At 44.2% G+C, this 26,257-nt stretch overlaps 1 protein-coding gene across 3 annotated transcripts; it reads left to right on the forward strand.

Moving 5' to 3' along the window:
• Nucleotides 1-4,135: 4,135 nt before the first annotated feature.
• On the forward strand, nucleotides 4,136-25,532 carry NUP50 (nucleoporin 50). 3 transcript variants are annotated; one of them, XM_027107939.1, is made up of 8 exons: nucleotides 4,136-4,541; nucleotides 9,453-9,531; nucleotides 11,527-11,610; nucleotides 15,313-15,499; nucleotides 16,525-17,190; nucleotides 19,179-19,260; nucleotides 20,917-21,035; nucleotides 22,039-25,532. In XM_027107939.1, the coding sequence occupies exons 2-8, from the start codon at nucleotides 9,463-9,465 to the stop codon at nucleotides 22,239-22,241; spliced, it is 1,410 nt and encodes a 469-aa protein (XP_026963740.1). In that variant the 5' UTR covers nucleotides 4,136-4,541; nucleotides 9,453-9,462; the 3' UTR covers nucleotides 22,242-25,532. The 3 variants fall into 3 exon arrangements, with proteins under 3 accessions (XP_026963740.1, XP_026963741.1, XP_026963742.1); XM_027107940.1 differs by having other exon boundaries at nucleotides 4,178-4,541; nucleotides 25,158-25,532; XM_027107941.1 differs by having other exon boundaries at nucleotides 4,179-4,541; nucleotides 21,298-22,147.
• The last annotated feature ends 725 nt before the right edge of the window (nucleotides 25,533-26,257 follow it).

Here is a 26,257-nt window from a genome sequence, read left to right on the forward strand (position 1 = left end):
AGGACACCCAACTGGTATGAGACATGTTTAAGAATCAAACTCAGGGCTTCCAGGGTGGCAGCAGTGGTAAGAATCCGCCTGCCAATGCAGGGGACATGGGTTCGAGCCCTGGTCCGGGAAGATCCCACATGCCATGGAGCAACTAAGCCCATGAGCCACGACTACTGAGCCTGCACTCTAGGGCCCACGAGCCACAACTACTGAAGCCCACGTGCCACGCTACTGAAGCCCGCGCGCCTAGAGCCCGTGCTCCACAAGGAGAAGCCACGACAAATGAGAAGTCCGTGCACCGCAATGAAGAGTAGCCCCTGCTCTCCGCAGCTAGAGAAAACCCGCACACAGCAACGAAGACCCAACACAGCCAAAAATAAATAAATAAGTAAATAAATTAATTGATTAAAAAAAAAGAATCAAACTCAGGACAATTAACTCCAAAGCTTGTTCTTAATCACCATATTTCCTATTTTATTCATCTTCCTTCCTTCACTCGGTTGGATAACCTTTGCCTGCCCAACAACTAAAGGAGGCGGACTTTCCACTAGGTGCAAACTCGAGCAAGAGTCTGGGAGGAAAACAAGACTCTTGGTGCCTGTTAATACACACATCACCCACCAGACATCTGGCTCTCAGACCAGGTCTAGGGGAATGCGAATTTTCCAAGAACTCTGTGCATTCCTGGGGCACAACTATTGAAGAATTCCATGCTCTGTGATCTGGTAACGCTAACCCCAAATTCTTCATTCTGCTGCCTTTAGGACTTACCTTCTCTTGACTGTGGAGGTCGTTTTATCAGTATTCAACACCAAACTCACAAAGAACTGAAGAACAGGAAGAGAAAAGCAGTATACAACATTCTTTAAGGCAGTGCATGCTATCTGCCCATCTGTCCTAACCTTTTTTTCCTGTTCTTTAGGTACAACCTACTCTAGGACAGGGCACAGATATTGGTCAACAAATGACCCAAAATAAAGAGAACAGTGCAATTGCATTTCTGGATTCAAAGAGGTCACTTCAAACACAAAAGAGGTACCGATTTCTATTAGTTGGGATCTTCAGCCGGACCACTCCATGACAGCAGCCCCACTGCTGGGCTGATGATAGAAAAACACTTCCTTTTTCAATTCCTTAATATTAGGAGCACAGTGTGGTCCTATAGGCTTCCTGTTGTTGGATGTTTTCTGTTAAGTCCAAACAGAGAATGATTCCAATCTCAAGGTTCTCCACCTGAAACAAAGGCCAGGACACAGCTGGAATTCAACAAATGTTATCTTCCCATTTTCTTCATTAGGGTAAACTAGGCTTGAATTATCTGAGACGTTTGTGACTTGATCACAGTGGCAAAGCTGACACAATGGTGGTTCCCGTCATGGAACTCAAGCAGGAGAAAGGAATGCAAGATTACATTGCCATGAACTCATTCTGAATTAGGTTAAGAAGGGAAACTGATGCGTCTGGTTACTTATTGACTTAACGTAAAGATGAAAGTGACCTAACCTGGCAACCATAAAAATCCTCAGAGGTTAAGCAAATTCAAAGAGATTTTTGAAAGGTAGATTTCAGAAAAAAAACTCGCTAATGCTCTTGGAGGACTATTTCATAAAATGAGTGACAAATGGAAGCTGAATTCAGTGGAGGTAGGGGTTGCATACAGACTGCCTTCTTTCTCCTGAGTTATAGCCTGTTTAAAGCTGCCATTTTAGTAGAGCACTAAAGTCCACCACAGTTTTGTGCAAGTCAGCTAAAGTGCTATTGTGCTATTATATGCATAAGTCTTTATTTGCATTAGAAAGGCATCAATTATCTCATACTACAATACGTAATTAAGAAATAAATGTACCAGCTCAGCCTTACAAGATAAATAATAGATTACTGCAAGAATTAAAGTTGTGATTTTAACTAGCCACATTTCAATGTTGACTACAAGAAAGCCTAGCACTACCTAAGCTGGGTCCTTTATGTAGTAAGGACCAGATATTATATAGCAAGTTGTCTAGTAATCACACTTGCCTGTGAAAAACAAAAATTACCATTCAGTTTCTAAGGCACTAATAAGTTTGGAATGAATGAGTTTCACACAGACAGAACCAAACATGAAGATTCACAAACTACTAGTCAGAAGGGAACCCAGAAATATCTGGGATAATGTCTCTCAGTGAAGAAAAATAAAAGGGGTTCATTCATTTGGTAACTAGTTGAATGCATAGCATGTACTAAGGATGGTTAGGCAGGAGGTGAGGCTGGGGCTTGGGAGGTGGAATATGGAGAAATGTGGCTGGTGAGGTTTAAGTGGTAAGGACTTAGAACAGCCAGTGTGACGTGTGGGAAAGCTGACCTGGGACAGCTGGAAGAGATGAGGGGCCACTTGTAACATCTGTGGAGTGTCCAGCAGTAGGCATTCCATGATTGTTGAAATGAACGATGGGCTGGAAGTGAGACCTGGACTCTGGCCCTAGCTCTGCCACTAACCAACTGCATAGCTTTGCCAAGTCATGTATCATCCTGAAGGGTATTATGTCTCTTTTTGTAGAAAAAAAAACAAAAAAAAAAAAACACTTAAGAGCATGCCTCTGGAGATCTCTCTTTCTGTAATACACTGTCAGTCAACATTCTCTGACTAGTCATACATACAGTTCGCATTCCATCCAATTTACAAGGACGGTGTGAAAGATACACAATAATACAGTTCCCTGGCTGGGTATTTATCACGTACATCCTCAGAAAAAGAACAAACACCTGGCAACAACTGTTTTGAATGTCTCATCCTAGGAGAAGTAAACATAATAGGGGTCACCTTTGTTCTTCTTTAAACCCTTATGATGTGTAATCTAGTACATAGACAAGCAGTCTTTAACACGCTAGTCAGTCCATGGATAGGCTTTTAGGGAGGACTCACAAACACCCTGAAATTATGTGCAAACTGCTTTCCTACATGAATGTATGCACAAACTTTCTTTGCATTTTCAAGTAATCCATAAACCCTTCCTCCCAAAAGAGGTTAATAACCACTGCTCTAAGAATGTTTCTTTTATTTATTTATTCATTTATTTATTTTTATTTTGGGCCGTGTTGGGTCTTCGTTGCTGCGCGCAGGCTTTCTCTAGTTGCGGCGAGTGGAGCACGGGCTCTTGGTGCGCGGGTTTCAGGAGGTGTGGCGCGTGGGCTCAGTAGTTGCGGCTCACGGGCTCTAGAGCGCAGGCTCAGTAGTTGTGGCGCACAGGCTTAGTTGCTCCACGGCACGTGGGATCTTCCCCGACCAGGGCTCGACCCCGTGTCCCCTGCACTGGCAGGCGGATTCTTAACCACTGCGCCACCAGTAAAGTCCCAGAATGTTCTTTTTCTGAGGCAACTTTCCTGATGCGTTAATAATGGGTCAAATTCCCATAATGTCCTATTAACCGTTAGGCAAGGAGAGTTAAAGTTGAACCGCTTTGTACAGCTTAATCTATTAATGTACGTGATATCTGAGACGCTATACTGTAGTACTCAAATAAAAACACACGAACACAAACCCTGACACTGGACACATGTATTAGTCCCACAGTTTTAAAATGTGTTTGCAGACTTCATCTTCGTTGACCCCGACCAGGTGTGCAAATGGCAAGTTACTTGGCCTCTAGGGAACCCACCACGGAAAACAAATACAAGGTGGCCGTGGAACGGGGGACGGGCCCGGTTTTCTCATCCACGCCCGCGGCCGTCCCTCCCGGCTCCGCAATCCCAGGACTTCCGAGCATCCGCAGCCGGCGCGTCGCGGACCCCCGGCGCCGAGTCCCGCCGTGACGCTACCCGAATTCACTCACGTCTCTGGGAGTCACGGCCTATCTCTCCTCAGCCCTCCAGCACCATACACGGACACCACGAGCCCCGGCCACACTGCCTGACTGACCCCGCTCTCCCTGGCGCCTCGCGACTCCCAGCCGCGCCCACCACCAGCAGCGACCGGCGAGCGGACGTCTCAAACGCTTACGGCCGCCGACACGTGACCAACGCGCGCTAAACCCTGCCGCCAGCACCCGTTGCCCTACAGGCCGGCGCGTGGAGTGCGCGCATGCGCGCGCGCATGCGTGAGAGGGGAGCGCTCCGGCGGCCGTTTTTTAAAGCAGTTGGGCGCATGCGCTGCGTGGCGCCCCGCTGCCGCCGTAGGAGGAGCTGCAAACCAAGGCTCCGGCGCACTTGCGTAGTAGCCAGACGCGGGCGTTTCTTTCCTCCCTTTTTTTCGAATTGGTCGTGAGGGGTAGATTCGAGTTAGAAAATGGCGGCGTGGGGCGTGTGGGCCGCCGTTCTCCCAACTGTCTCCTGCTGAACGGACGGCTCTCCCCCTCACTGCCCAACGGAGAGAGACGAGGTCCCCGAGGGACATGGTGTTTGAGTCTCAGGGCTTGCCGACCACCGAATCCTTCGAGGCTCTCAGAGCACCGGAAGCGACCGGGCGCCGCTTCAGACCCGAGCGCCGCGGCCGCGACCTCGCACCTGCTTGCCGCTACGCACCCGGGCTTCGCCGCACCCACAACCCAGCGAGGGCCGCGGCTGCCGCCGGCGAGGTGAGAGGCGGGCGGGCGGCGCGGTAGGGGCGGGGGCCGAGCGCGGAAGCCGGGGTGCGGGGCCCGGGTCTGGGAGGAGGAAGCCGGGATCCGGGTGCGGGACCCGGGCCTGGAATGGGGACCCTGGGAGGGAGGAGCTGGGTGCGGGCCCGACTTGGGTAAGGCCCGCCCGGGCGCAGGGCCCCTGCGGCCCTGGTGGAGGCAGGAGCCGGAGCGGGCAGGGACCGTCTTGGCGAGGCCCCCTCGGTTTATTTCCTAGCGGTTCCTCTCGGTACTCGTTTCTTTCTTTTAGCTCCTTCCACCACCTCCTTGGTCTGGCTTCACTTTCTTATTGCAGTCTCAGGCCACTGATCACCCGTTAGGCTGTCCAGTTAAGAAGCAGTGTTAGAGGGCTTCCCTGGTGGCGGTTGAGAGTCCGCCTGACGATGCAGGGGACACGGGTTCGTGCCCCGGTCCGGGAAGATCCCACATGCCGTGGAGCGGCTGGGCCCCTGAGCCATGGCCGCTGAGCCTGCGCGTCCGGAGCCTGTGCTCCGCAACGTGAGAGGCCCACGTACTGCAAAAAAAAAAAAAAGCAGCAGTGTTAGAGATTTCGTTTTTCCTTAGCGTTTCAGCCTCCGGGGTCCGGCCCCATGTTCCCTTTTTCCTCCGGGCATCACACCGTCGAGTATGTTCAAATCTGTTTCCATCTTAAAACTGATGTGGACTGAAGTTAAACCCCAAGGGTGGGGCAGCACCAGGTGGTAGAGATCGCAAACCTCACTATGTCGGGCACAAATAAAGTTTTCTCCAATTACCAAAAGTTTCAATTTGCTATCACAAGGTATGCTTCATGCCTAGTAATCATTTCATAATTTGGTGCCTTTTAAACCACAAGCCCACATGTTTTTTAAGTTCTTCGTAATAGCACATAAGACTCTAGGTGCCAGACTTTGTGTTAAGTACTTTACAGGGATTTTTTTTCCTTTTTCTCTTCTGGCATAAAAAGAAGATTATTGTCTGAAGTATCATGCTTTGAAATAAAATATGGATTTGGTAACGTATTTTTTAAAGCCAGACTCATAATTCAGGTTAATTCTTTTCCCACACTACAGCTTTTAAGTTAGGAGAAGTAGTATTTTGTAGCCCTTGCTTCTAACAAAACTTGTTCCTTTAATAATATTTATTGAGTCCTTCCTCTGTTCCAGGCACTGTTCTAAACTAAGCTTTTTGTGTATCTCATTTAAATTTCACAACACCTCCCTGTTCTACAAATGAAGAAACTGAAGCACAAAAATTAAATAAAATTTGCCCAAGGTCTCCAGCAACAAAATGGCAAAACTGTATTCTAGCATTTTATAGTATTTTCTCAAATACATCGTGCCGCAGATCTCTGATTCTGCAACAGCCGGACCGTCAGCCATTGGGGGGGGGCGGGTGGGGGAGTGGATTTGAGGTACATGAGTGAGTGAAACAAAGATACCTGCCCTCTGGTTAGTCATTGATGGGATAAATATGGTGGAACAAGAAGCAGCTACATTAATTTAGGTTGTTTCCGTATGCCAGTTGTCTCTTCAATTGTGGGTATGAGTTAGGTGTTACAATTTTACGCTTATCACAGGTTTTGCACTTTCACCTCCACCCCTTTTTGCCAGTTAATCTTAATACCTATTAAGTTATTAAGTTAATAGTTGATAGCAAAAAAAATGCCTGTTTCAGATTCTCCCCTCTTCCGCCCTCTGGTGGAGGTGCTAGTTACTGAGTAGGAAAATGGCCCAGAAGAATCCATACAGAGACCTGGCCTCTGAACAGTTCAAGTTTAGTAAGGATTTATGTGTAAGGGTACCTTATTTGTTTTCTGGATGACAAAGATTAATAGCAAAACTTGACCAAGTGTTTGGGAGGGAGGCATTAAAAAAGAGGATTTGCAGGTAATGAATGAAAATTATGTTAATTCTCATTTATGTTTTAGAATTTGGGACTTTAAAACCGTTTATTCTGTAATCAGAAAGAAGCACTTGTACAAGAAAAATTGAGAGATTATTAGAAGAGTATTAAAAGCTGACAGGCCCTCTGTGATTACCCTACCGGGGGGTCAGATTTTGGAGGACTTCGGAATGCCAGCATTTGAATTTTATTTTATAGATACTAACATGCAGTGGGTGATGTGTAAGTTTGTTCTTTTTTTTTTTGGCTGTGCTGCTGGGTCTTCGTTTCTCTGCGACGGCTTTCTCTAGTTGCGGCAAGCGGGGGCCACTCTTCATCACGGTGCATGGCCTCACTATCGTGGCCTCTCCTGTTGCGGAGCACAGGCTCCAGACGCTCAGGCTCAGTAGTTGTGGCTCACGGGCCTAGTTGCTCCGTGGCATGTGGGATCCTCCCAGACCAGGGCTCAAACCCGTGTCCCCTGCATTGGCAGGCAGACTCTCAACCACTGCGCCACCAGATAAGCCCCCTGGCAGGAGTTCTTTAGACCCAACCGAGTTGTCAGTTACTTGCCGCGCAGTCTTAATTTGGATGTTTGGTGGTCATCTGGGTGGATCTTTTCAAGTCCGAAGAGATAGAGCAATAGGAGAATGAGACAGACTGAGGGGGAAAAGCCTTGGCCTCAGTGCGCTTCTTCACGGCCAGAGAACTGGTCTCTGGCAGATCCTGCAGGCGACGTCAGCTGCCCCTTAACGGGCTGCTTGAATCTCCATGGCTCAGGATAAGGCCCAGCCTCCCTTCAGAGGGGAGCCATAGCCCAGTAGGCGGATCGAGATGATGGCCTTGGAGGCCCCGCACTGGGTGCCAGAAAAGATGCTGCAGCAAAGAGAGTGGGGTGCGAGAGGATGGTCACATCCCAAGTCATGTCTGCGTCCCTGGGATGGCCGCCAAGTGTGGGTTCTTGGCTTTGTGCAGGCAAGAATTCAAGAGCAAGACATAGTAGAGTGAAAGAAGGTTTATTCAGGGAGATACACACTCCATAGACAGAGTGTGGGCCATCTTGGAAGGCAAGAGGCCTGTTGTGTAATTTGTATCTTAATGACCAGGAGGTTCTAGAAACTTACTCTGGTGGGTTGTGGTGTTGAGGGCAAATGAGACTGGGGAAGGACTATAGGAAGGAAGCTAGGCTGGTTTTCAGGAATGCTGGCTAGTGTTCCAAACTAATTGATAAATTCCTGGGCAAGGTAAGTAGCAGAGGAAATGGAATTTTTTGGTCCATTTAACTGGTAAGTTAGGGAAGAATCCAGCACAACACTCACAGTGGAGCTCTCCATTGATTGTTTCTGTTTTTAATAGCAAAGGATTTATGATCTTAGGATCACAAAATAAATTGGAAATTTTAAGGGATGGATACAAGTACCCACCTTGAATAAGTGCTCGTAGAGATAATACTGTCAATCCCTGACTCTTATTCCTCCCCATAACACCGTGGTTTTTAAGGAGTTGAGCTGATGGCTTTTTTTTGTTTTATAAATTTATTTTATTTTTATTTTTGGCTGTGTTGGGTCTTCGTTGCTGTGTGCGGGCTTTCTCTGGTTGCGGCGAGTGGGGGCTACTCTTCATTGCGGTGCGCGGGCTTCTCATTGTGGTGGCTTCTCTTGTGGAGCACGGGCTCTAGGCGTGCGGGCTCAGTAGTTGTGGCTTGCGGGCTGTAGAGCGCAGGCTCAGTAGTTGTGGCTTGCGGGCTGTAGAGCGCAGGCTCAGTAGTTGTGGCGCACAGGCTTAGTTGCTCCGTGGCATGTGGGATCTTCCCGGACCAGGGCTCGAACCCTTGTCTCCTGCATTGGCAGGTGGATTCTTAACCACTGCGCCACCAGGGAAGCCCTGATGGCTTATTTTTGAAGAGTTAAAAATTCTAGGAATGTTAACACATCCATATTAATCATATTTTAAACTTTTAAATGATGTCCTAGCTTAGAAATATGCAATTTGGGGTAATTAAATCTTGGGAAATAGATTACTGTCAACTTGTTTGTAGCCTAAAAATGAATAGAGATCTTCCTCAACATATGTTGGGGTTTCGTCACAATAAACCCATGGTAAGATGAAAATACTGTAAGTCGAAAATGCATTTAATACACCTACCCTACCGAACATCATAGCTCAGCCTACCTTAAATGTACTCAGAACACTTACATTAGCCTACAGTTGGGCAAAATCATCTAACATAAAGACTGTTTTATAGTAGTGTTGAATATCTCGTAATTTATTGAGTAGTGTACTGAAAATGAAAAACAGAACGGCTGTATGGGTACAGAATGGTTGTAAGTGTATCGATTGTGATGGCGTGGCCGGCTGACTGGAAGCTGTGGCTTGCTGCCGCTGGCCAGCATCACAAGAGAATATCATACCGCCTATTGTTAGCCTGAGAAAAGATCAAAATCTGAAAGGTTTCTACTTAATGCGTATTGCTTTCACACCATTGTAAACTTGAAAACTTGCAAGGCGAACCATTGTAAGTCAGGGACCATCTGTACTCATGTTGGGAAGGTAATTCCAATACCGTATTCAAATTCTTAACTAAGGTTGTACTTTATCATCCTTAAGAGAATTTTAAATATTAAAAATGTCTTGCCTGTAGCAAGACTCTGTGTAAGTATAAGTTGCATGGAATAAGTTAGTTAAGTATTTGTTGATTATTATTCAGTTCTTTAGATTTTTGATTTTTAAAAATCAGTGTTTCATTGTAATTTTTTCAAATGCAGTTGATTTAGTATATTGTTCACTGTGCCTTAGAGGACCTCACTGCCTCCTCCAGTAATCTTTATTGGATTCGTGACACTAGGAGCCCCACAGTGCTACAGAGTTCTCGTTAAAGCAGTGCCCACTGGTATCAGGAATGTTTTTATCTCATTTCATGCTAGAGTGAATTTTTAAAATTCTTTGTAAGAGTTAAATCATATTCTAGAAAAGTAAACTTATTACTTCTAATCTTTTTGCTTTTAGGTTCGAAAAAATGGCCAAAAGAATTGCCGAGAAGGAACTGACGGATAGGAATTGGGATCAAGAAGATGAAGCAGAAGAGGTAAGAAATAATTTCCCTAAGAATGATTTCCTTCTACTTCCAAATTTAAATTCATTTTGGGATTCCTCGTGAAGACTCTGGTAAAATTAAAAGGCCTTTTTAAGAACATCCAGAACTGGAAATAGTCTGGTTTCTTACGATCTGTACTTAGTCTAGAAATTGATGACATTTGGGTGTGCTTTTCCATTAGCAACTGTTCCCTAAATACTCTGCTCCTTTGTAGAAGCACCTTCCTCCTGAATTTCATGTAGCATTTCATTGGAGCATTCTAAACCCATGGTTTTAGCCCAGATTGAAGGGTGAGTGAACGATCTAGTCATAAACTTAGCCAGCACTAAGCACGTAAACTTAGTGCCAGCACTCAAACTTGAAAAGTGGTTCACCACCACTGTCTTAGTCTGCCATGCTCACAGTTTTAGATTTTAGAAGATTGAGGTCGCCTCCCTTACTGTAATGTAATGCTTCTTGGAGGCCCATTTTATTTCATATTCTTAAGACACTCCCCATCCCCCACCCCCCAACAATTGCGTTAATAGGAATAGAATTTAGATGGCCTAGTTTCTTTCCTAACAAAATAAAAATGGTCTTCCCTGAGGAAATCTTTTAATTTTTGTCTTACAAAGAATAGAACACAGCTGCATTTCTAAAGTGCCTCATCAGCAGTGTGATACTCCCAGGACAGTTCACTAAGGAAATCTGCACGAAGTTAGCCTTTCCAGTTAGTAGACGTGTGCTAGGTTACAAAATAGGCGTATATTTTCAAGAGTTTGCAAAAGTGTTTCCAAGATAATTCTTAGGCTGCTGTTCTCCTTTTTTCTCAATCTGTTTCCTAATATTAATATTTTTTCCCTTACAAATATGTGTACTGGTATGTTTGGGGAAACCAAAATAACAAGTATGGGCTTTTAAAAGAGCTTTTAACAATTCTGACTGACTTGGTACTTTTTAAGCAAGTCTTTGGTAACTTTAGTTCTTTCCAGGTTTTAGGCACAGTTACATTCTGGGCCTACCATATAATGATTTGTTTTGACATTAAAATACTTCAGGAATGAAAAAACTTCCATTTGGACAGATTCTAATGAAATGAGTGTGGAAGGACATTACATTTAATTTGGGTCAGGTGTAGCCAAATGGTCCCTTCTGTGGGTGTAGAGATCTCTTTAAGTTTAGCATTATCTGAAATAAGTACAGATGAGAACTTTTTACAGAAAATATTTTATGCCATTCCTCCAGGGTAAAAAGAAGGGTTGAAGTAAAGCGAAAGGTTTTCAGCAGGTTTCCAACAGGTTACTTAGAGTCCCAGTCTCAGTGGTGTTCTGGATCATGGGCAAATGGGCGAAGCTCTTCTTTAAAATAATATGTATTATGAACATAAAATTTATGTTTAAAAACCATAGTTGTAAGAGATTAGATTTGGGCATCTGGGTAATGTCTTTGACTATGTTTGACATATTCGAAGAATTGATCATGAACAGCTTTGCGCCAAAGTTTTGACGATCTTGGTCTTCTTAGAACTTTGATGTATGCGCTCTTGTCTCTGAATTGTGATAAAGTCTGGATTTGTAGTTTCTGGAAGGTTTCTGATTCACCTGACTAGCATTGGAATTCACAAGATACTAGACGTAAACTTTAACGTGCCCTCTCCATAATTTGTGTTACTTAAAAAGCAGAAGGCTTCCCTGGTGGCGCAGTGGTTGAGAGTCCGCCTGCCGATGCAGGGGACACGAGTTCGTGCCCCGGTCCGGGAAGATCCCACATGCCGCGGAGTGGCTGGGCCCGTGAGCCATGGTCGCTGAGCCTGTATGTCCGGAGCCTGTGCTCTGCAACGGGAGAGGCCACAGCAGTGAGAGGCCTGCGTACCGGAAAAAAAAACCAAACCAAAATAAAAAGAAACCAGAAGATATTGATCAGTTTGTCTGGTCTAGGTTTTTTGTTCAGCATTTTATCTCCTTTTTGGCCTTATCTTGTTGCTGATTAATTTGTACACTCCTGCAGGTGGGAACATTCTCGGTGGCCAGTGAGGAAGTCTTGAAGAATAGAGCCATAAAGAAAGCAAAGCGGAGGAATGTTGGATTTGAAGTGAGTGTTTTCTTACAGCTTCTGGTATTAAATGCTAACTTGATTTCTGAGCTGTAGAGTATTTCCACCTCTGGGAGCAGTCAGATGAATAAATGCTTTTATTTTAATTACTGTCTTTTATGTAATCTATCAAGAATGTCTTTTTTTTAATACATATAATGATTTTTCATTGTTAAGTTCATTATTACAAGATATTGAGTATAATTCCATGTGTTGTACAGCAATTCCTTGGTTGGTTATCTATTTAATATATAGTAGTGTTGTATATATGTTAATCCCAAACTCGTAATTTATCCCTCCCCCCACCTTTCCCCTTTGGTAACCATAAGTTTGTTTTCTAAGTCTGTGAGTCATATTTCTGTTTTGTAGGGAAGTTCATTTGTATCATTGTTTTAGATTCCATATATAAGCGATATCATATTTGTCTTTCTCTGTTTGGCTTACTTCACTTACTATGATATTCTCTAGGTCCATCCATGTTGCTGCAAATGGTATTATTTCATTCTTTTTTATGGCTGAGTAACATTCCATTGTGTATACATATACCACATCTTTATCCAGTCATCTGTCAGTGGACATTAGGGTTGCTTCCCTGTCTTGACTCTTGTAAATAGTGCTGCAGTGAACATTAGGGTACAAGTATCTTTTCGAATTGTATCAATAGTTTTGTCCATATATGTGCCGAGGAGTGGGATTGTATGGTAGTTTTTAGTTTTTTTAAGTAACCTCCATGCTGTTCGCCATAGTGGCTGCACAAATTTACATTCCTGCCAGCAGTGTAGGAGGGTTCCTTTTTCTCCACATTCTCCAGCATTTATTACTTGTAGACTTTTTGATGGTGGCCATTCTGACCGGCGTGAGGTGATACCTCATTGTATTGATAGTTTTGATTTGCATTTGTCTAATAATTAGCGATGTTGAACATTTTTTTATGTGCCTGTTGGCCATCTGTATGTCTTCTTTGGGGAAATGTCTGTTTAGATCTTATGCCCATTTTTTTATTGGGTTGTTAATAAATGCTTTTTTAAATGCCTAGTGCACCAAGAATTTGTGAAAATCCTTGGTGTAGACCATGGGAGATAGAAAAAGATAATAAATATGAGATCTGGGACTTCCCTGGTGGCACAGTGGTTAAGAATCCACCTGCCAGTGCAGGAGACACGGGTTCCAGCCCTGGTCCGGGAAGATCCCACATGCCACAGAGCAGCTAAGCCCATGCACCACAACTACCAAGCCTGCGCTCCAGAGCACGCGAGCCACAACCACTGAGCCCATGTGCCACAACTACTGAAGCCCACATGCCTAGAGCCCGTGCTCCACAACAAGAGAAGCCACCACAATGAGAAGCCCGCGCACCACAACTAAAGGAAGCCCACGCACAGCAACAAAGACCCAACTCAGCCAAAAATAAACAAAATAAAATAAATAACTTTATATTAAAGAAGAAAAAATAAATAAGTAAGTAAGTAAATAAGAGATCTGTACCTTAAAGGGAACTTATCCAGTTGCAGAAATAAGATATAGATGTAGACAAATTTGAGTTGAGTGACAGTATGAAGAGGGAAAAGAGTATAGCAGTAGGAAACAGGGGAAGTGGGTGTTGGAAGTAAGAAAGGAAAATGCAGGATATTCTCAAAGTGTTGTCTGCTCCCTAGGATCGAGCTGTGGGTAGGCTGATACCTTTGAGAATAATAGAAGCGTTGCCCATTTTGTTTTTCCTTCTAGTGTAATATGGTATATTAAAATGTTTCATTCCTGTGTTCCAAAGGATAAAAGATGAGTTGTAACTCGTGAACTGAAATCATGTGGTCAGTATTCAGCTATCACTCCTTGTTTAATAACTCTTCCCCAGTATAGTCCTCATCCCTCAAATAAATTCCAGACACGTGAGTGCTGTCCTGGTGACCTGGACATCTGTTGTCAGGCAGGAGAGGCTGGTTTGAACATCTTGGGTGGCATCCTCGGAATAAACCTACGGAACTGCATGTTCTGTGGTGGCTCTGTTCAGTTTTTCTTTATTCCGAGTTCTTTTCTGGCCTGATTTCATTCTTAAGACTGGTGACTGGCTGGATGTAGGTGTTGAGCCAAGTTACATTTGGTGGCTCTTTCATGAAGATACCGGGGGGAGGGACAGCTTCATTAGGGAGGAGGTGATCGATTTTGTTTTAGAAATGTATTTCGGGACTTCCCTGGCAGTCTGGTGGTTAAGACTCCGCCTCTCAATTCAGGGGGTGCAGGTTCGAGCCCTGGTCGGGGAACTAAGATCCCACACGCCTCCAGGTGTGGCCAAAAAAATAAATAAATTGCACATCTCTCTTTTTTTTTTAACTTTTTAGTTTATATTGGGGTATAGCAAATTAACAATATTGTGACAGTTTCAGGTGCACAGCAAAGCGACTCACCCCATATCCATGTATCCATTCTCCCCCAAACTCTCCTGCCATCTGGGCTGCCATGCACATCTCTTAAAAAAAAAAAAAAAGAAAAATGTATTTCAAGGGCCTGTGGTACATCCAAGTGGAGTTCTCTAGGAGACCACTAGGTGTACTGATTGGCCACTCAGAACAGGAAGTGGCGTAAGAGGTGGGTGCAGCTCTGAGAAATTTCCGCATCAAGGAGGTTGAAGCCAGGGGAAATGAGAAGAGGTCTAAGAGTGCAAATTCATGATGAAGAACGAGATGCCTAGGGGAGACAGGCTCAAGGAGGGACGGGCCAGCTGTGGACAAGTGACAGTGAAGAGGCAGGAACAGTGCAGACCACAGCCCAGGGGCAGAGAGCAGCGTTAGAATTTCATAAGGCATGCCAAACATTTCCAGAGCATCTTGGGTTAGAGATGGGAGAGAGCTACCAACAGCAGGATAGGTCTGCGAGAAAGACCTTGCTAAAGAAAGCAGAGAAAACCTTGGGAATAAAATGTTGCCTCTGGGGCTTCCCTGGTGGCGCAGTGGTTGAGAGTCCGCCTGCCGATGCAGGGGACGCGGGTTCCTGCCCCGGTCTGGGAAGATCCCACATGCCGCGGAGCGGCTGGGCCTGTGAGCCATGGCCGCTGAGCCTGCGCGTCCGGAGCCTGTGCTCCGCAACGGGAGAGGCCACAACAGTGAGAGGCCCGCCTACTGCAAAAAAAAAAAAAAAAAAATGTTGCCTCTGGATTTCTTAACTAACGGAAAATCTAGAATTGGGACTCAGTCAACTTTGCAAGTTTCTGTATACTGAAAGCAGGCTGAAAGCAACAAAAGTTCTTAGGAAATTATAAGTAGTGGGTAAAGTACTTTTAGTTAACCTCACTTGATGTTTCTACAACTTCCTTAGGCAAAGGGTCTTTGAGTAGTATATGAAAAATCTTTCATTTGGGGTTTAGTTGTGTTGAGAATGTGTTTTTAGTTACAGTTCTGTGCCTCGGTGGTGAGTCCATCAATTTATTTGAATTAGTCTTTTTAACCTTTTATATCCTAAATATATTTTAAAAAATCATTTCACTGTAAATTACATCTATTCTTCCTGTTTTAGGAAGGCAGCTTCGGGCTGCAAAGCTGTCACGAGTAAAATCCATGTTCTGTTTCTGCTTGTGCTGGTAGTTTCCTTTAATGATGGTTGCATAAGGATTCTGGGTACTGTTTAGCCAAGATAATACTGTCATTCACTTGCTTATTTGGAGACAAAAAAGTAGAGTTATCTAATGCGTGCTCTTCCTTTATATTTCAGTCTGATGGTGGAGGGGCCTTTAAAGACTTTAAAGGTTTGGTCATACCTTCTGGAGGAGGAGGGTTTTCTGGGTTTGGTAATGGCGCTGAAGGGAAGCCTTTGGAAGGACTGTCAAACGGAAACAGCATAACTAGTGCCCCTCCCTTCTCCAGTGCAAGGACAGCGGCCGAGACCAAGGCCACCTTTGGTGAGTGGGTTCTTCTCCCCCGAGTCACATCTGTGTAAAGATGATCTATGAAAAACAGCTTTCAAAGATGTCTTTCTTGTACTTTTTCTGGGTCCTGAGGCTGTATGAGCAAAAACAGGGTAATGGTGAAAGGGATGGAAATTAGGGAGCTTTTGGCTCTTTACAGAGTAACTGAGTAGAGCACAGGCCAAAATAGACGTGGGTTCTGTTCTCAGTTCTGCCAGTTACCAGCTCTGTGTGACCTCGGTGAAGTTCCTTAACCTTTGAGCCTCCAAATCTTCAACTGCGAAATGAGAATGACCTCAGAATCAACCTAAGGGTCAAAGGAGAAAAAGCAGCTCTTAGCAGACCCTCTGTAAAGGCCTCCCATCCCACCCCCTCATTCATTATAAGTGTACCAAGAATTTCCTGTGTGCCACATACCTTACTGTTCCCAGTCTAGATTTATTTTGCCCAGGACATGTTGATTGCCTAATCCTGTTTTGAGGGGATTGGTCAAGAAGTCTTGGGATTAACAACAGAGAATGGGATCATGGGTTAAAATCTTTGGTTCTTAGAAATGATCCTGACTCATTGGATCATACTTAGCTAGTTATTCTAAGAGTATATACTGTTTCATTTAAATTAGGCAGAATGTTTAGTGTGATTAAGATAAGTACTTTCTATTAAGATTTTAACTGCATTAATATATGTTCCTCCTTACAACCTTGGGGATTAAGTTTTGTACTAACATAGTATTTCGACAGTTATAGGTAAAAAAAGCCATCCTTTTGAAGGAAGAGATTATTTTAAAATTATAGCGGTTTAATGCAAGCATGTAAAAAATAGATATATTCATATATATAATGTTTGATTTGATTTTTGTAATAACTAGTTTCCAAATACTATATGTGCACATGCTTCCTGAACTGTCACAAAAATGGGGCACAGTAAAAGCACAAAATACAGGACAGAGTGGTGTGAAAATCAAGATGACTTAATAAGTCAGCTTCTGAATAAATGCTTAAAACTGTAATTTCCTGTAGGGTCTGTTGCTGTAAATGGCCCTACCTCCTTGGTCGATAAAAAGATTTCAAATCCCAAAACTAATGTCGACAGTCAGCAGCCTGCCTCCTCTGGCCTTACCTCCAGTGCCGCCCGCCACAGGAATGCCTATCACAAGCAGTTGGCGGCCTTAAACTGCTCTGTTCGGGATTGGATTGTGAAGCACGTGAACACGAACCCGCTCTGTGATCTGACACCTATCTTTAAAGACTATGAGAAATACTTAGCAAGCATCGAACAGCAACATGGGAACAGTGGCAGCAGTAATTCTGAAGGTGAAACAAACAAAGTATCAGTTGAAACACAGCCTCCTTCCCTGTTTGGTTCAACAGAATTACAGCAAGAGTCAACATTTTTGTTTCATGGCAACAAAACTGAGGATACATCTGAAAAGAAGGTGGAGGCTGTGTCTGAAAAGAACAAGGACCCGTCACTAGGAGCAACAAGTGCCTCATTTAATTTCGGCAAGAAAATTGATAGTTCTGTTTTGGGCTCCTTAAACTCTGGCCCCTTGACTGGATTTTCATTTTCTTCTGGAAACTCCAGTTTATTTGGCAAAGATATTACCCAGAGTAAACCAGTTTCTTCACCATTTTCCACTAAAACGTTGGAGAGCCGAGCAGAAGTTGGCGGCAGCGACTGCAAAGGTAAACACAGAGTCAGCCCTGGAAGTCTTCTAGGTTTGTGGGAGTTCTGTATTTGGTGGGAAAAGTGTAGCCTTGTGCACGAGGTGGATCTGGATTCGCGTCACAACTCCATCATTTCCCCGACGTGAGTGTGATCCCGGACAGAGTTGATTAACTCCTTTGAGTCTGTCTCCTTATTCGTGAAATGGAGTAAGACCAATTTGGTAGGGTTATTTTAAGGATTAAGAGTATGAAAATAAAAATAATATAAAAACATCTGGCACAGTGACTTTGAAAATTATCAAATACTTGGCTTTCCATTAAAAAAAAATTGTATTTTATTGAAAAATTCATGATGGACGTTCACTGAATTGTTTGTTTTTAAGAGATTTGCTTATAAATAAATTCACACGGCAAAACCATACTCTAAAAAAGGTAGACTTCATAGCTGTGGGGGAACAAATTGACAGTGTTTTCCCAAGAGGTGTCTGGATTGCAGCCACCTTTCTAGAAGTTTCTGTGGTGTGTCATGTTAGTGCCCCAAACCAGGCCTTAATCCCAGCCCCTCCACTCCCTATGTGGTTCTTAGCTCCCTGAAAAGAGGGGTTGTATCATAATCCCTCTTCACCACATGGTGGTTGTGAACAAACTGTGTGTATGCAGTCTCTTACTTATAAGCAGTTAAAAGTACGTCTCTCTGGCATCGGCATATTGATCCTCGAGAAGGAAAACTGCAGTTGCCAGTGGGCCGTTAAATACTATGTTTTCCTACCTGGAGGGAAACTCTCCTTATGTTGCCTTGCCCTCCTCACCTGTATCCTCAGGTAAGGGCCCTCCAGGGCAAAGCATAGAATAAAGAAGTCCCCTCTTCTCTGCCCTAAATACGACAGAGGGAGAGTCTGTCATAGTCACAGGGGCTCTGCCGCTTGTGGAAGGGATGTCGAGTTTGAATTAAGTCTCCGTCTCAGCAGGATGCCCCTCCATAAAGCACTTACTCCTTATCTTGCGGTTAACACATCTTACGCACAGGAAGACTTGGAGAGCTTGTTAAAATAACACATGCCCGGGGCTTCCCTGGTGGCGCAGTGGTTGGGAGTCCGCCTGCCGATGCAGGGGACGCGGGTTCGTGCCCCGGTATGGGAAGATTCCACATGCCGCGGAGCGGCTGGGCCCGTGAGCCATGGCCGCTGAGCCTGTGCGTCCGGAGCCTGTGCTCCGCAACGGGAGAGGCCACAACAGTGAGAGGCCCACGTACCAAAAAAAAAAGATGCCCGGGCCCCACGCTGGAGGGCCTAACTCAGGAGTGCCTTCTTAAAATCGAAATGAGCTTGTGACCTGAATTGTTTGAGCACCAGAACTGTTTTTCTTAGTCGCTAGTCAGTTTTATGCAGTTGCCTTCTCCTTAAGGGGATTGTAATTTGTGTCCAGCAGTGACTTAGCTCTCCCCTGAGGTTGAGGCACTGGAGTGAAGGGAAGTGCTGTTGGACTCAGCCCGGGAGGGTGCCCGTGGTACCAGCATGTCCAGGGGCGTGGTGGTGCAGACAGAGCTTAAGTTGCTTACAGGTGGCTTTGGACTAATTTCTCTGACAACTTGTCCTGTAAAGTTGTTATTTTCTCCATTGTCTTTGGTCATTGCTCTCATTGGTTATTCCTTGGCCTGATGCAGCTACAGTCACAGGAGCATTCGGGGATGAAAGTGTTGGAAGCCCATCTGAGGTTTTTATTTCCCAGTGGGTAATCTGAGTATATGTGAGTGTTGACTGATTGTTTTCCTGTGTGAGTTTGCCTGTTCACTGAATACAAGCACAGACACTTGGATTCAAAGGCTTTCTGCAGAAATCCAGTGAGTGCCTCCTTATCCCCGCCCCCACACGATTAGATTGTGTTTCAGTTTCTGTATCAACTTACATGGAATTTGTAGGTTGGGGGGTGTAGGTAACAAACTTCTTTTGTCACATTTTCAAGCTCTTGATTTGACTCTTACTGAGTTAGTGTTGTTTTTATAAAAGGTGGAGATGAAGAGGAGAGTGATGAGCCCCCCAAAGTAGTAGTTACTGAAGTAAGAGAAGAAGATGCTTTTTACTCCAAAAAGTAAGTAACGGTCACGGGAATGCCACTTTTCAGAGACATGGAAAGAGGCTTCTGGCTGGAGAGCGCAGGCGACATTGTCCCTGCAGCACTTACTGGGCGTCCCATCCTGGGGTCAGGCTGTGCCCATTCTTTGAATTGGAACAAGGAAGAATTCTTAGCCTGTTTATTTAAAAATAACCGACTCTAAAAATTTCCTGCTGGGCGTGTCCTACTCTTTTCTGTTAGTTTAGCTCTCTTCTGCTTTTCAGGTGCTTTAGAGACAGTCTTTTCTTTTTGATCTTCCTGCCCCAGTCTCATCTCATCATTCTCTCCCTTTTTCTCCTTTCTTCTCTTCCCCTCCTCCTTCCCCTACAAAGACAGTCACCTGGTCACTGATTTGAGGTTTGGTTTTACTTCTGCTCTTAAATTAGGTGGCATCTCGGATTCCTTCCTAGAGACACATGAACCTTCGTGGATATTCTCACAGCCAAGAAGTTCTCCACAGCAGCCACTCCTTCCCGTTAAGGATGTGTAAATACTTTCTCTTTCCCTGGATGATGAGAGCTGGTTTGGGCTTTTTGTTTTTTGTTTGTCTAATGAGAGCTGCTGATTTCAGTAGAAGGCTGAAGAGAAATTTTGAATTATCTCTCAATGAAATTCGTGCTTTTTAACAAAGATATTTACTGAAAAACATTTGTGCCCTTTTAGAAGCTTCCCTGGATGTGTTTTTCTAATACAAACATTGCAGACTTAAGTCAGCAATTTTCATAGTGTGAATCACCAAATCCTGTGGGATTCCCAAATGTTGTTTATTTTTGAGAACTTTTAAAAGAAACCAGCAATTCCTTTTGCCTGTTTAAAGATTTAATTACACAGATGAGGTAAAAGAATGACCCTGACTTGAGATTTTTTTCCTTTTTTTTTTTTTTTTTTTTTTTTGTCTACACCGCACAGCTTGTGGGATCTTAGTTCCCCGACCAGGGATTGAACCCGGGCCCCAGCAGTGAAAGCGCCGTGTCCTAACCACTGGACCGCCAGGGGATTCCCAAGGGTTTTTTTCTAATCAGAGTAAATCAAAGGAACAGGCAGTAGTTTTGATTTGTTTATTAATAACCTAAGGAGATGTGTGACAGGAGGCTGGGGAAACATTTGACAGCATTATTTTAGGCCTTGCTTAGGCATGTTTTCCAGACTTATTTCAACATCTTGGGAGATCAAAAATTGAAGGAGTCCTGAAGAGGATTCAAAAATAAGAAGTAGGAAAGGGGGGTGGTGTTTGTGTGGCAGAGTGTGTGTTCTTTATTTGTTCCTCTTCTTTAAGGACCAGGTCAGTTCTTTTGAGCTCAGGGCCGAAGGAGCACGTCAGGGAGGTGTGGGATGCTTGGCTGTGATTTTGACTGACTTTTGAGAAAAGATGGTTTCAGAAGCGTTGTTAAAGAGTTGTATAGGACCCACTGTATAATAGAAAAAAATATGGAGGGACTCCAGCCTGTCTCACCAGATTCTCTTACCTGCCTGTGTCCAGACCTGATCTGGGTCAGTAGAAGGCTCTTCCTAAGCTTCCTCTGCTGTCATTTAATAACAGACTTCCACACAAGTGTGAACAGGGGCTGTTAGAAAACTGTGACTGTCGTGATCTGTCATTGAGTGTCTGATCATACCTATTTTTCTCTGTAGGTGTAAACTATTTTACAAGAAAGACAATGAATTTAAAGAGAAGGGTGTAGGCACTCTACATTTAAAACCTACGGCTAATCAGAAGACACAGCTTTTAGTGCGGGCAGACACCAATTTAGGTGGGTATCTTTCTTTTCAGGTGGTACAAAATAATCATAATCACATAGTATGTAAAAGCCCTTTGCTGATTTAGTCGAGATTTTCAAGTATATTAATGTGTTCTTTGGAACGGAATAGAGTTTGTTCAGGCCAAATTCATCCTGTACTTACTGATTATAGATTTAGTCGAGTACCGGGGTAGTAGTGTATAAGAAAACCTGGATGTATTGAAAGCTATTGCCAAGAAGTAACTGAAATGGTTTTCATTTTCCTTTGTGCTAGGTATGTGACTAAGAAGCTACAGGTAAATCGGATGGTTTAGTAAACACACAAGGGAAATTAACTGTTTAAAGGAATCCTTTTTATGTACCAAATATTCATTAACTCGTTGCTGTCCACCCTTTACCCCATCCTCCAGCTTTACCCTTAAAACAGTCCTCTGAAAGGAAGAGGTAGTGGCTGGGCTCGGGGCGGGTCTAAGGGGAAGTGGTCGGTGGTGGCAGACTACACCAGACTGTGTCCTGGAAAGAAACTTGTGTGAGTCTTCTTCCCTGTGGACTTGACCAATTTGTGATACTATCATAGCAACATCACTCTCACCCTGTGAGCGGTGCTGGCCTCTGACAGAGCCGTTTTTCTGCTGACCGTTCTCTGTTCGAATGACATAGTGAAGCCTCCACGTCATGCTGGCGTGTTTTTTCTGCAGTGCAAGAAAGCACGGTGTGTTCTAAAGCGCTGCTGGTTTAGGGCTGCTGCCATGATTGTGGGAGACTTGGGGCAGGTGTGCAGAAGGTGGGTCTTCCTCGGGGAGGCCCAGTCCACTTCCTGCCAGAGGCCCACGGTCCTCTCTCGGGGACACCGTGCTGGCATCTGGCAGGGAACTGTGGCCATCCTTAGGACATTCCTGTGGCTCCATTAAGTATAAGTTGCTCCGGTGTTTAATGTTTAGCCTGTTAAAGCTGTAGTTTCACGGAACTATAGTTTATATATTTTGATGCGTTTTTTCCCTGTGTTTAAATGCAGGCAACATACTGCTCAATGTTCTGATTCCGCCCAATATGCCGTGTACTCGCACAGGGAAAAACAATGTGCTTATTGTCTGCGTTCCAAACCCACCCATTGATGAGAAAAACGCCACCACCCCAGTTACCATGTTAATTCGGGTAAAAACAAGCGAGGATGCAGATGAGCTGCACAGAATTTTACAGGAGAAAAAGGATGCCTGAACACACTTCGGCTGAGGAGTTGTTGCCAAGTTGCTGCTTCCCCACCGCCCCCTAAACTTAGTTTTCTTGTCTTCCTACTTTGACATTCTAGGGCTTATAGATAACTTAAAAGTTTTGTGAGGAAGATTAATATGGCCAATAAAACCTTTAAAGTTAAGTGTCAAGAAACTGTATTCTCCCTTCTTAAGAACTGTCTAATATGTGAAATACATTTGAAAGGAAATTTTTGGAAGATTTTTAATGTTCATTTATTAAACTAACCACAGGTGATTTCTTAATGGACTGAAATCAGGGTATCGATTAGATTTCCCAAAGGCTTTTCCGATCCAGGGGTTTGGGGTCAGCTGCCGCCACCGGCGCGGCTTCTCACGGCGGCGTGTCCAGAAGGGAGCTTGCCTGTAGCGGTCTTTCTGGCGGGCTTGGCTGACGTGTGTCCACGTGAACCGTGCTGCCGTGCTGTGGCGGAGATGTTGCTTTGCTTTATTGTGTTATTTTACAGCTGAAATGTGAGCACTGAATGTTTGCCTTCAGCTTTTTCCGTGTGGACGCTGGCCTCTAACCCCATCGGCTGCTTTACTGTGATTCTGGAACTGCTGTTTCATTTTAAACGGAAATGAGTAGCTTGTTCTTTGGTCTTGTAGGTTTATTCATGAGGTGCTCTTACTTCTGTATCCCCCTGGAGACAAATGGGATGGGGGGGATTGCCAGGAATGAGATTTAAAAGCACAAATTTGTAGTTTGTAGACCCTTATAGAAAAGAAAGGGTTAAAGCACACAACAGAAGGAAGAGAATGTGCTCTTGGTTGTTTGTCCCATGGTGAACCCTATGGATCTAAAACCTAAACTTACTAAATCATAGGGGTTTTATTACACAGGAGCCGTGTGAACTAACCAGGAAACATGCAATAAGGAAATGGAAGAGAAAACTGTGTGTAAATGTTGCCTTTAACTTTTAGACAGCAGTGTATTCTGCATTTGATACTGAAATTTCCATTTACTTTTTAAAAAGTAAGATATTCAGTATGTCCATTTGGAAGGGAGCCATGGGTACACACACGAATACCCACTTCTCCATAGCTGTCAGGTAACTAACACTAGGGTTCTTTGAAGACTCTGGTCATATGAACTAGAGGTAAAGTTCTAAATGTCCGCTTTCATTCATTCCTCATGAATCCTTAATGCTGGTACCAGATGATCTTGTTGAAAGGCTCAGGGTCCGTGCCCGAGGGCTCACATGCGTATATTATGATCTTCAGCACGTGATGTCTCTGACTTTAAAAAAAGTCAAAATCAGTGTAGATAGTACAGCTGCTTTTATTTAAAAAGAAAAAAAGCTTTAACTTTTAGAGGTACAGGAGGCGGGGAATCCATTTTGCGATGTGTCACTCTTAAGCACCTGAGGTCAGGTAGTCGCGCCAGTGCCTCACGACACCTGCGCTGCAGCTCGCTGCCCAGTGTGCGACCTCGTCCCGACACTCACAGAGGGAGGCGCTCGCTGTCTTGGGTGGGGGTGGCATCATCCCGGGTGTGGCGTGAGGTTGAGGGGAGGGGCGGTCACCTCGCTCTTTCTTTTTACAACTGGGAGTATTCATGAGGAGTTTAGTCAACTGGTGGCGGAGGCTGTTAAAGTAACCCTGGCCCTGCCCTGTTGACCTTAGGGTTATCCAGCTGCTAACAGGCTGAGGAAATAAGGGGGACAGACCTCAGCAGGTCACAGCTTAGCTGCGCGTGCTCCTGGGTCCCACCAGAAAGTAAGGCTCACACACCTCGTTGGGGACCCTTCAGTGCATCCTTCTGCTTGCTTTTGCATGCGATGCGGAATGTTCACCAGAAATGGCATGAAAGTCATGACTGGATTAACTCTTCACACCCCCATCCACCCCCCACCCCTGGGTAAAAATAGTTTGTCTTTTTAAATTGCTGGATATGTGTGGCTTTCTTTTTCCTAACATTCCTAGCAAGTTCTTGCTAAGACTGTACTGTTAAAGTGAAGATTACAGGGGGAAATGTGATGTGCCCGCCGTAAGTCAAAATGTGATATTTTCTTAAAATCACTCTTACTCTTTAGGAACTTGCCAGTCTCCACTTTAATTATGTATTAGTGTAAAAGAGCCTAATACGCGCATGTGGATTTCACTGTAAACTCTCAGTCCCGGTATTGTTACTGGAGGAGGGGCTCCTTGGCCCCTGGAGGGCTTGCCTTTTCATCCCCTGTGTAACACCTCAGTTCTGCCCTGTGGGTTTAGATTTATTTTTAACAAATTATTAGCAATTAGGCTTTAAAATGTTTAATGTGGACTAAAATTTTTGTCTTTAGTTTGAGAATCTAGAAAGAGTGTGTCATAAGTGTGGCCTGAAGGGTGTATATATCTTTAATTCTAAATCAGATTGTGTTATCTCTTGACAAACACTGAGTATCCCAGTGGCCTTTTTGTTTTTAAACCCGCTGTTCGTTCATCTCCTTCTGAGCATTCCCATTAAGCAAAACATTGAATGTTATGTTGTGTGTAAATGTCTGCATTGTTAGAATTACAGGCTAAAACGCGTGTCCAGTTTTTAAAGTTTAGATTGTGTTTTCCATGGAAGAACAGGTCTGTTTATGGACTGATTTTCCTTAAAAGGATTATTGTTTTACAGTTTCAATTCTAAATTGTATTTTTGATATGCTGCATGCCAAAAAATATCTACCTGTTCTGGGGTAGAGCAAAAAAAACTAACATTCTACCTTACTGTTAAGAGTTCAGAACCAGTTTTCACTGAGACAGCTCCTTTGGTTTAGTTTTAAAGGTAAACAAGTTGCTTGTTTTGAGCATTTGTCAGATACCCTTATATTTCAGAACAGTCCAAATGTAGGCACAGTGCATTTGAAGGCTTTGCAGATTTCCAGACTAAAGGGCTTTACTCCCAAACCCCTAGGATCCATTCTCGTTCTGGAAGTGAGGGCTTTTCAGTAGAAACGGATTTGTCCAGCTGGTGATGGTGAGGAGCCCGTCAAAACCTTTCTTCCCACTCGGTGTTCTGAGCACAGGGCCTCCGTGTGTCGGTGGCGGGTGGCAGTGATGGTCCAGGCTGAGGCCTCTCTGTTCGATGCGGACACAGCTATGGCAGAGGCAGGAAACTTCTCAGCAATCAGATGGATAAATTGTTTGCTTTCTATTTTAAATCGGAAATCGTTCTCTAAAATACTTGAATCGTTGGACAATGTGATCTCAGTTTGTATTAGTTTTTGAATGATCCCATTGAGGAAGTGTATCAATCCATGAAATGTGAATAAATGGAAAGTAAACAGAATCACAGTGTTTGACACTCTCTGTGTTCCTCTGTGCTGCACCTGGCCTTAGTACGAGGCAAGAGGCAAGCCAGCCGGCGGGGGAAGCACCACACAGAAGCGGTGCCTAGAAGAGGTGAGGAGAGACCCGGACCCTTTTATCATCAGACCCCTTGTGCCAGATGAGACCAATTCCAGGCCATTCAGGAATTTGTCGGATTCACGTTTTTACAAACTAGAATGGGAATAACAGATCTTACGTTGGATAATGTGCAAAGCATTGCACTAGGGGCTTTGTATATATTCTCTTGTTCAGTGCTTGCAGCAAACCTTCCAGACAGGGGCTCCTGGGTGGGCTTTCCAAAGAAACTGGAGTTGAGGCAGGTGAGGTTTCTTCCACAAGTAAGTGGAGTTGGGATCTGTATCCAGGAGGACATTTAAAAACTAAGGATCAAAGTGAAGGAAGAAATGTATTTTAAGTTTATGTTACTTTAAGTTTTTGGTGATTTAGAAAATCACTCTTAAGGCATTAACAGATTACATTGTAATATACCTTTGAAAGTTTTAGAATAAGGTTCATATCTTTAAAACGTTTCTGAGTTATTCAGCACTTAGCTGGTTTTTAAGAGGTGTCTCCTGGTAAAGAAAATATTATAAAGACTGAGTTACCCATCAAAATATTTTTCTTGAACTGACAACATCTGACGGAAACTGCTGAAGACACTACGCGGGTAGGTACTGTGTAGAG

Source organism: Aethalodelphis obliquidens, unplaced genomic scaffold, assembly GCF_003676395.1.
Source record: "Aethalodelphis obliquidens isolate GAN/ISIS:26980383/991018 unplaced genomic scaffold, ASM367639v1 scaffold8, whole genome shotgun sequence".
NCBI classification, from domain to species: Eukaryota; Metazoa; Chordata; class Mammalia; order Artiodactyla; family Delphinidae; genus Aethalodelphis; species Aethalodelphis obliquidens.

What these genes read in the sequence shown, in the direction of transcription:
- NUP50 (XM_027107939.1), top strand. Translation starts at nt 9,463, where the DNA reads ATGGCCAAAAGAATTGCCGAGAAGGAACTGACGGATAGGAATTGGGAT. An exon ending in TGGCGGCAGCGACTGCAAAG is followed by an intron (nt 17,191 to 19,178) that starts GTAAACACAGAG and finishes TTTTTATAAAAG; the next exon opens with GTGGAGATGAAGAGGAGAGT. An exon ending in GATGCTTTTTACTCCAAAAA is followed by an intron (nt 19,261 to 20,916) that starts GTAAGTAACGGT and finishes TTTTCTCTGTAG; the next exon opens with GTGTAAACTATTTTACAAGA.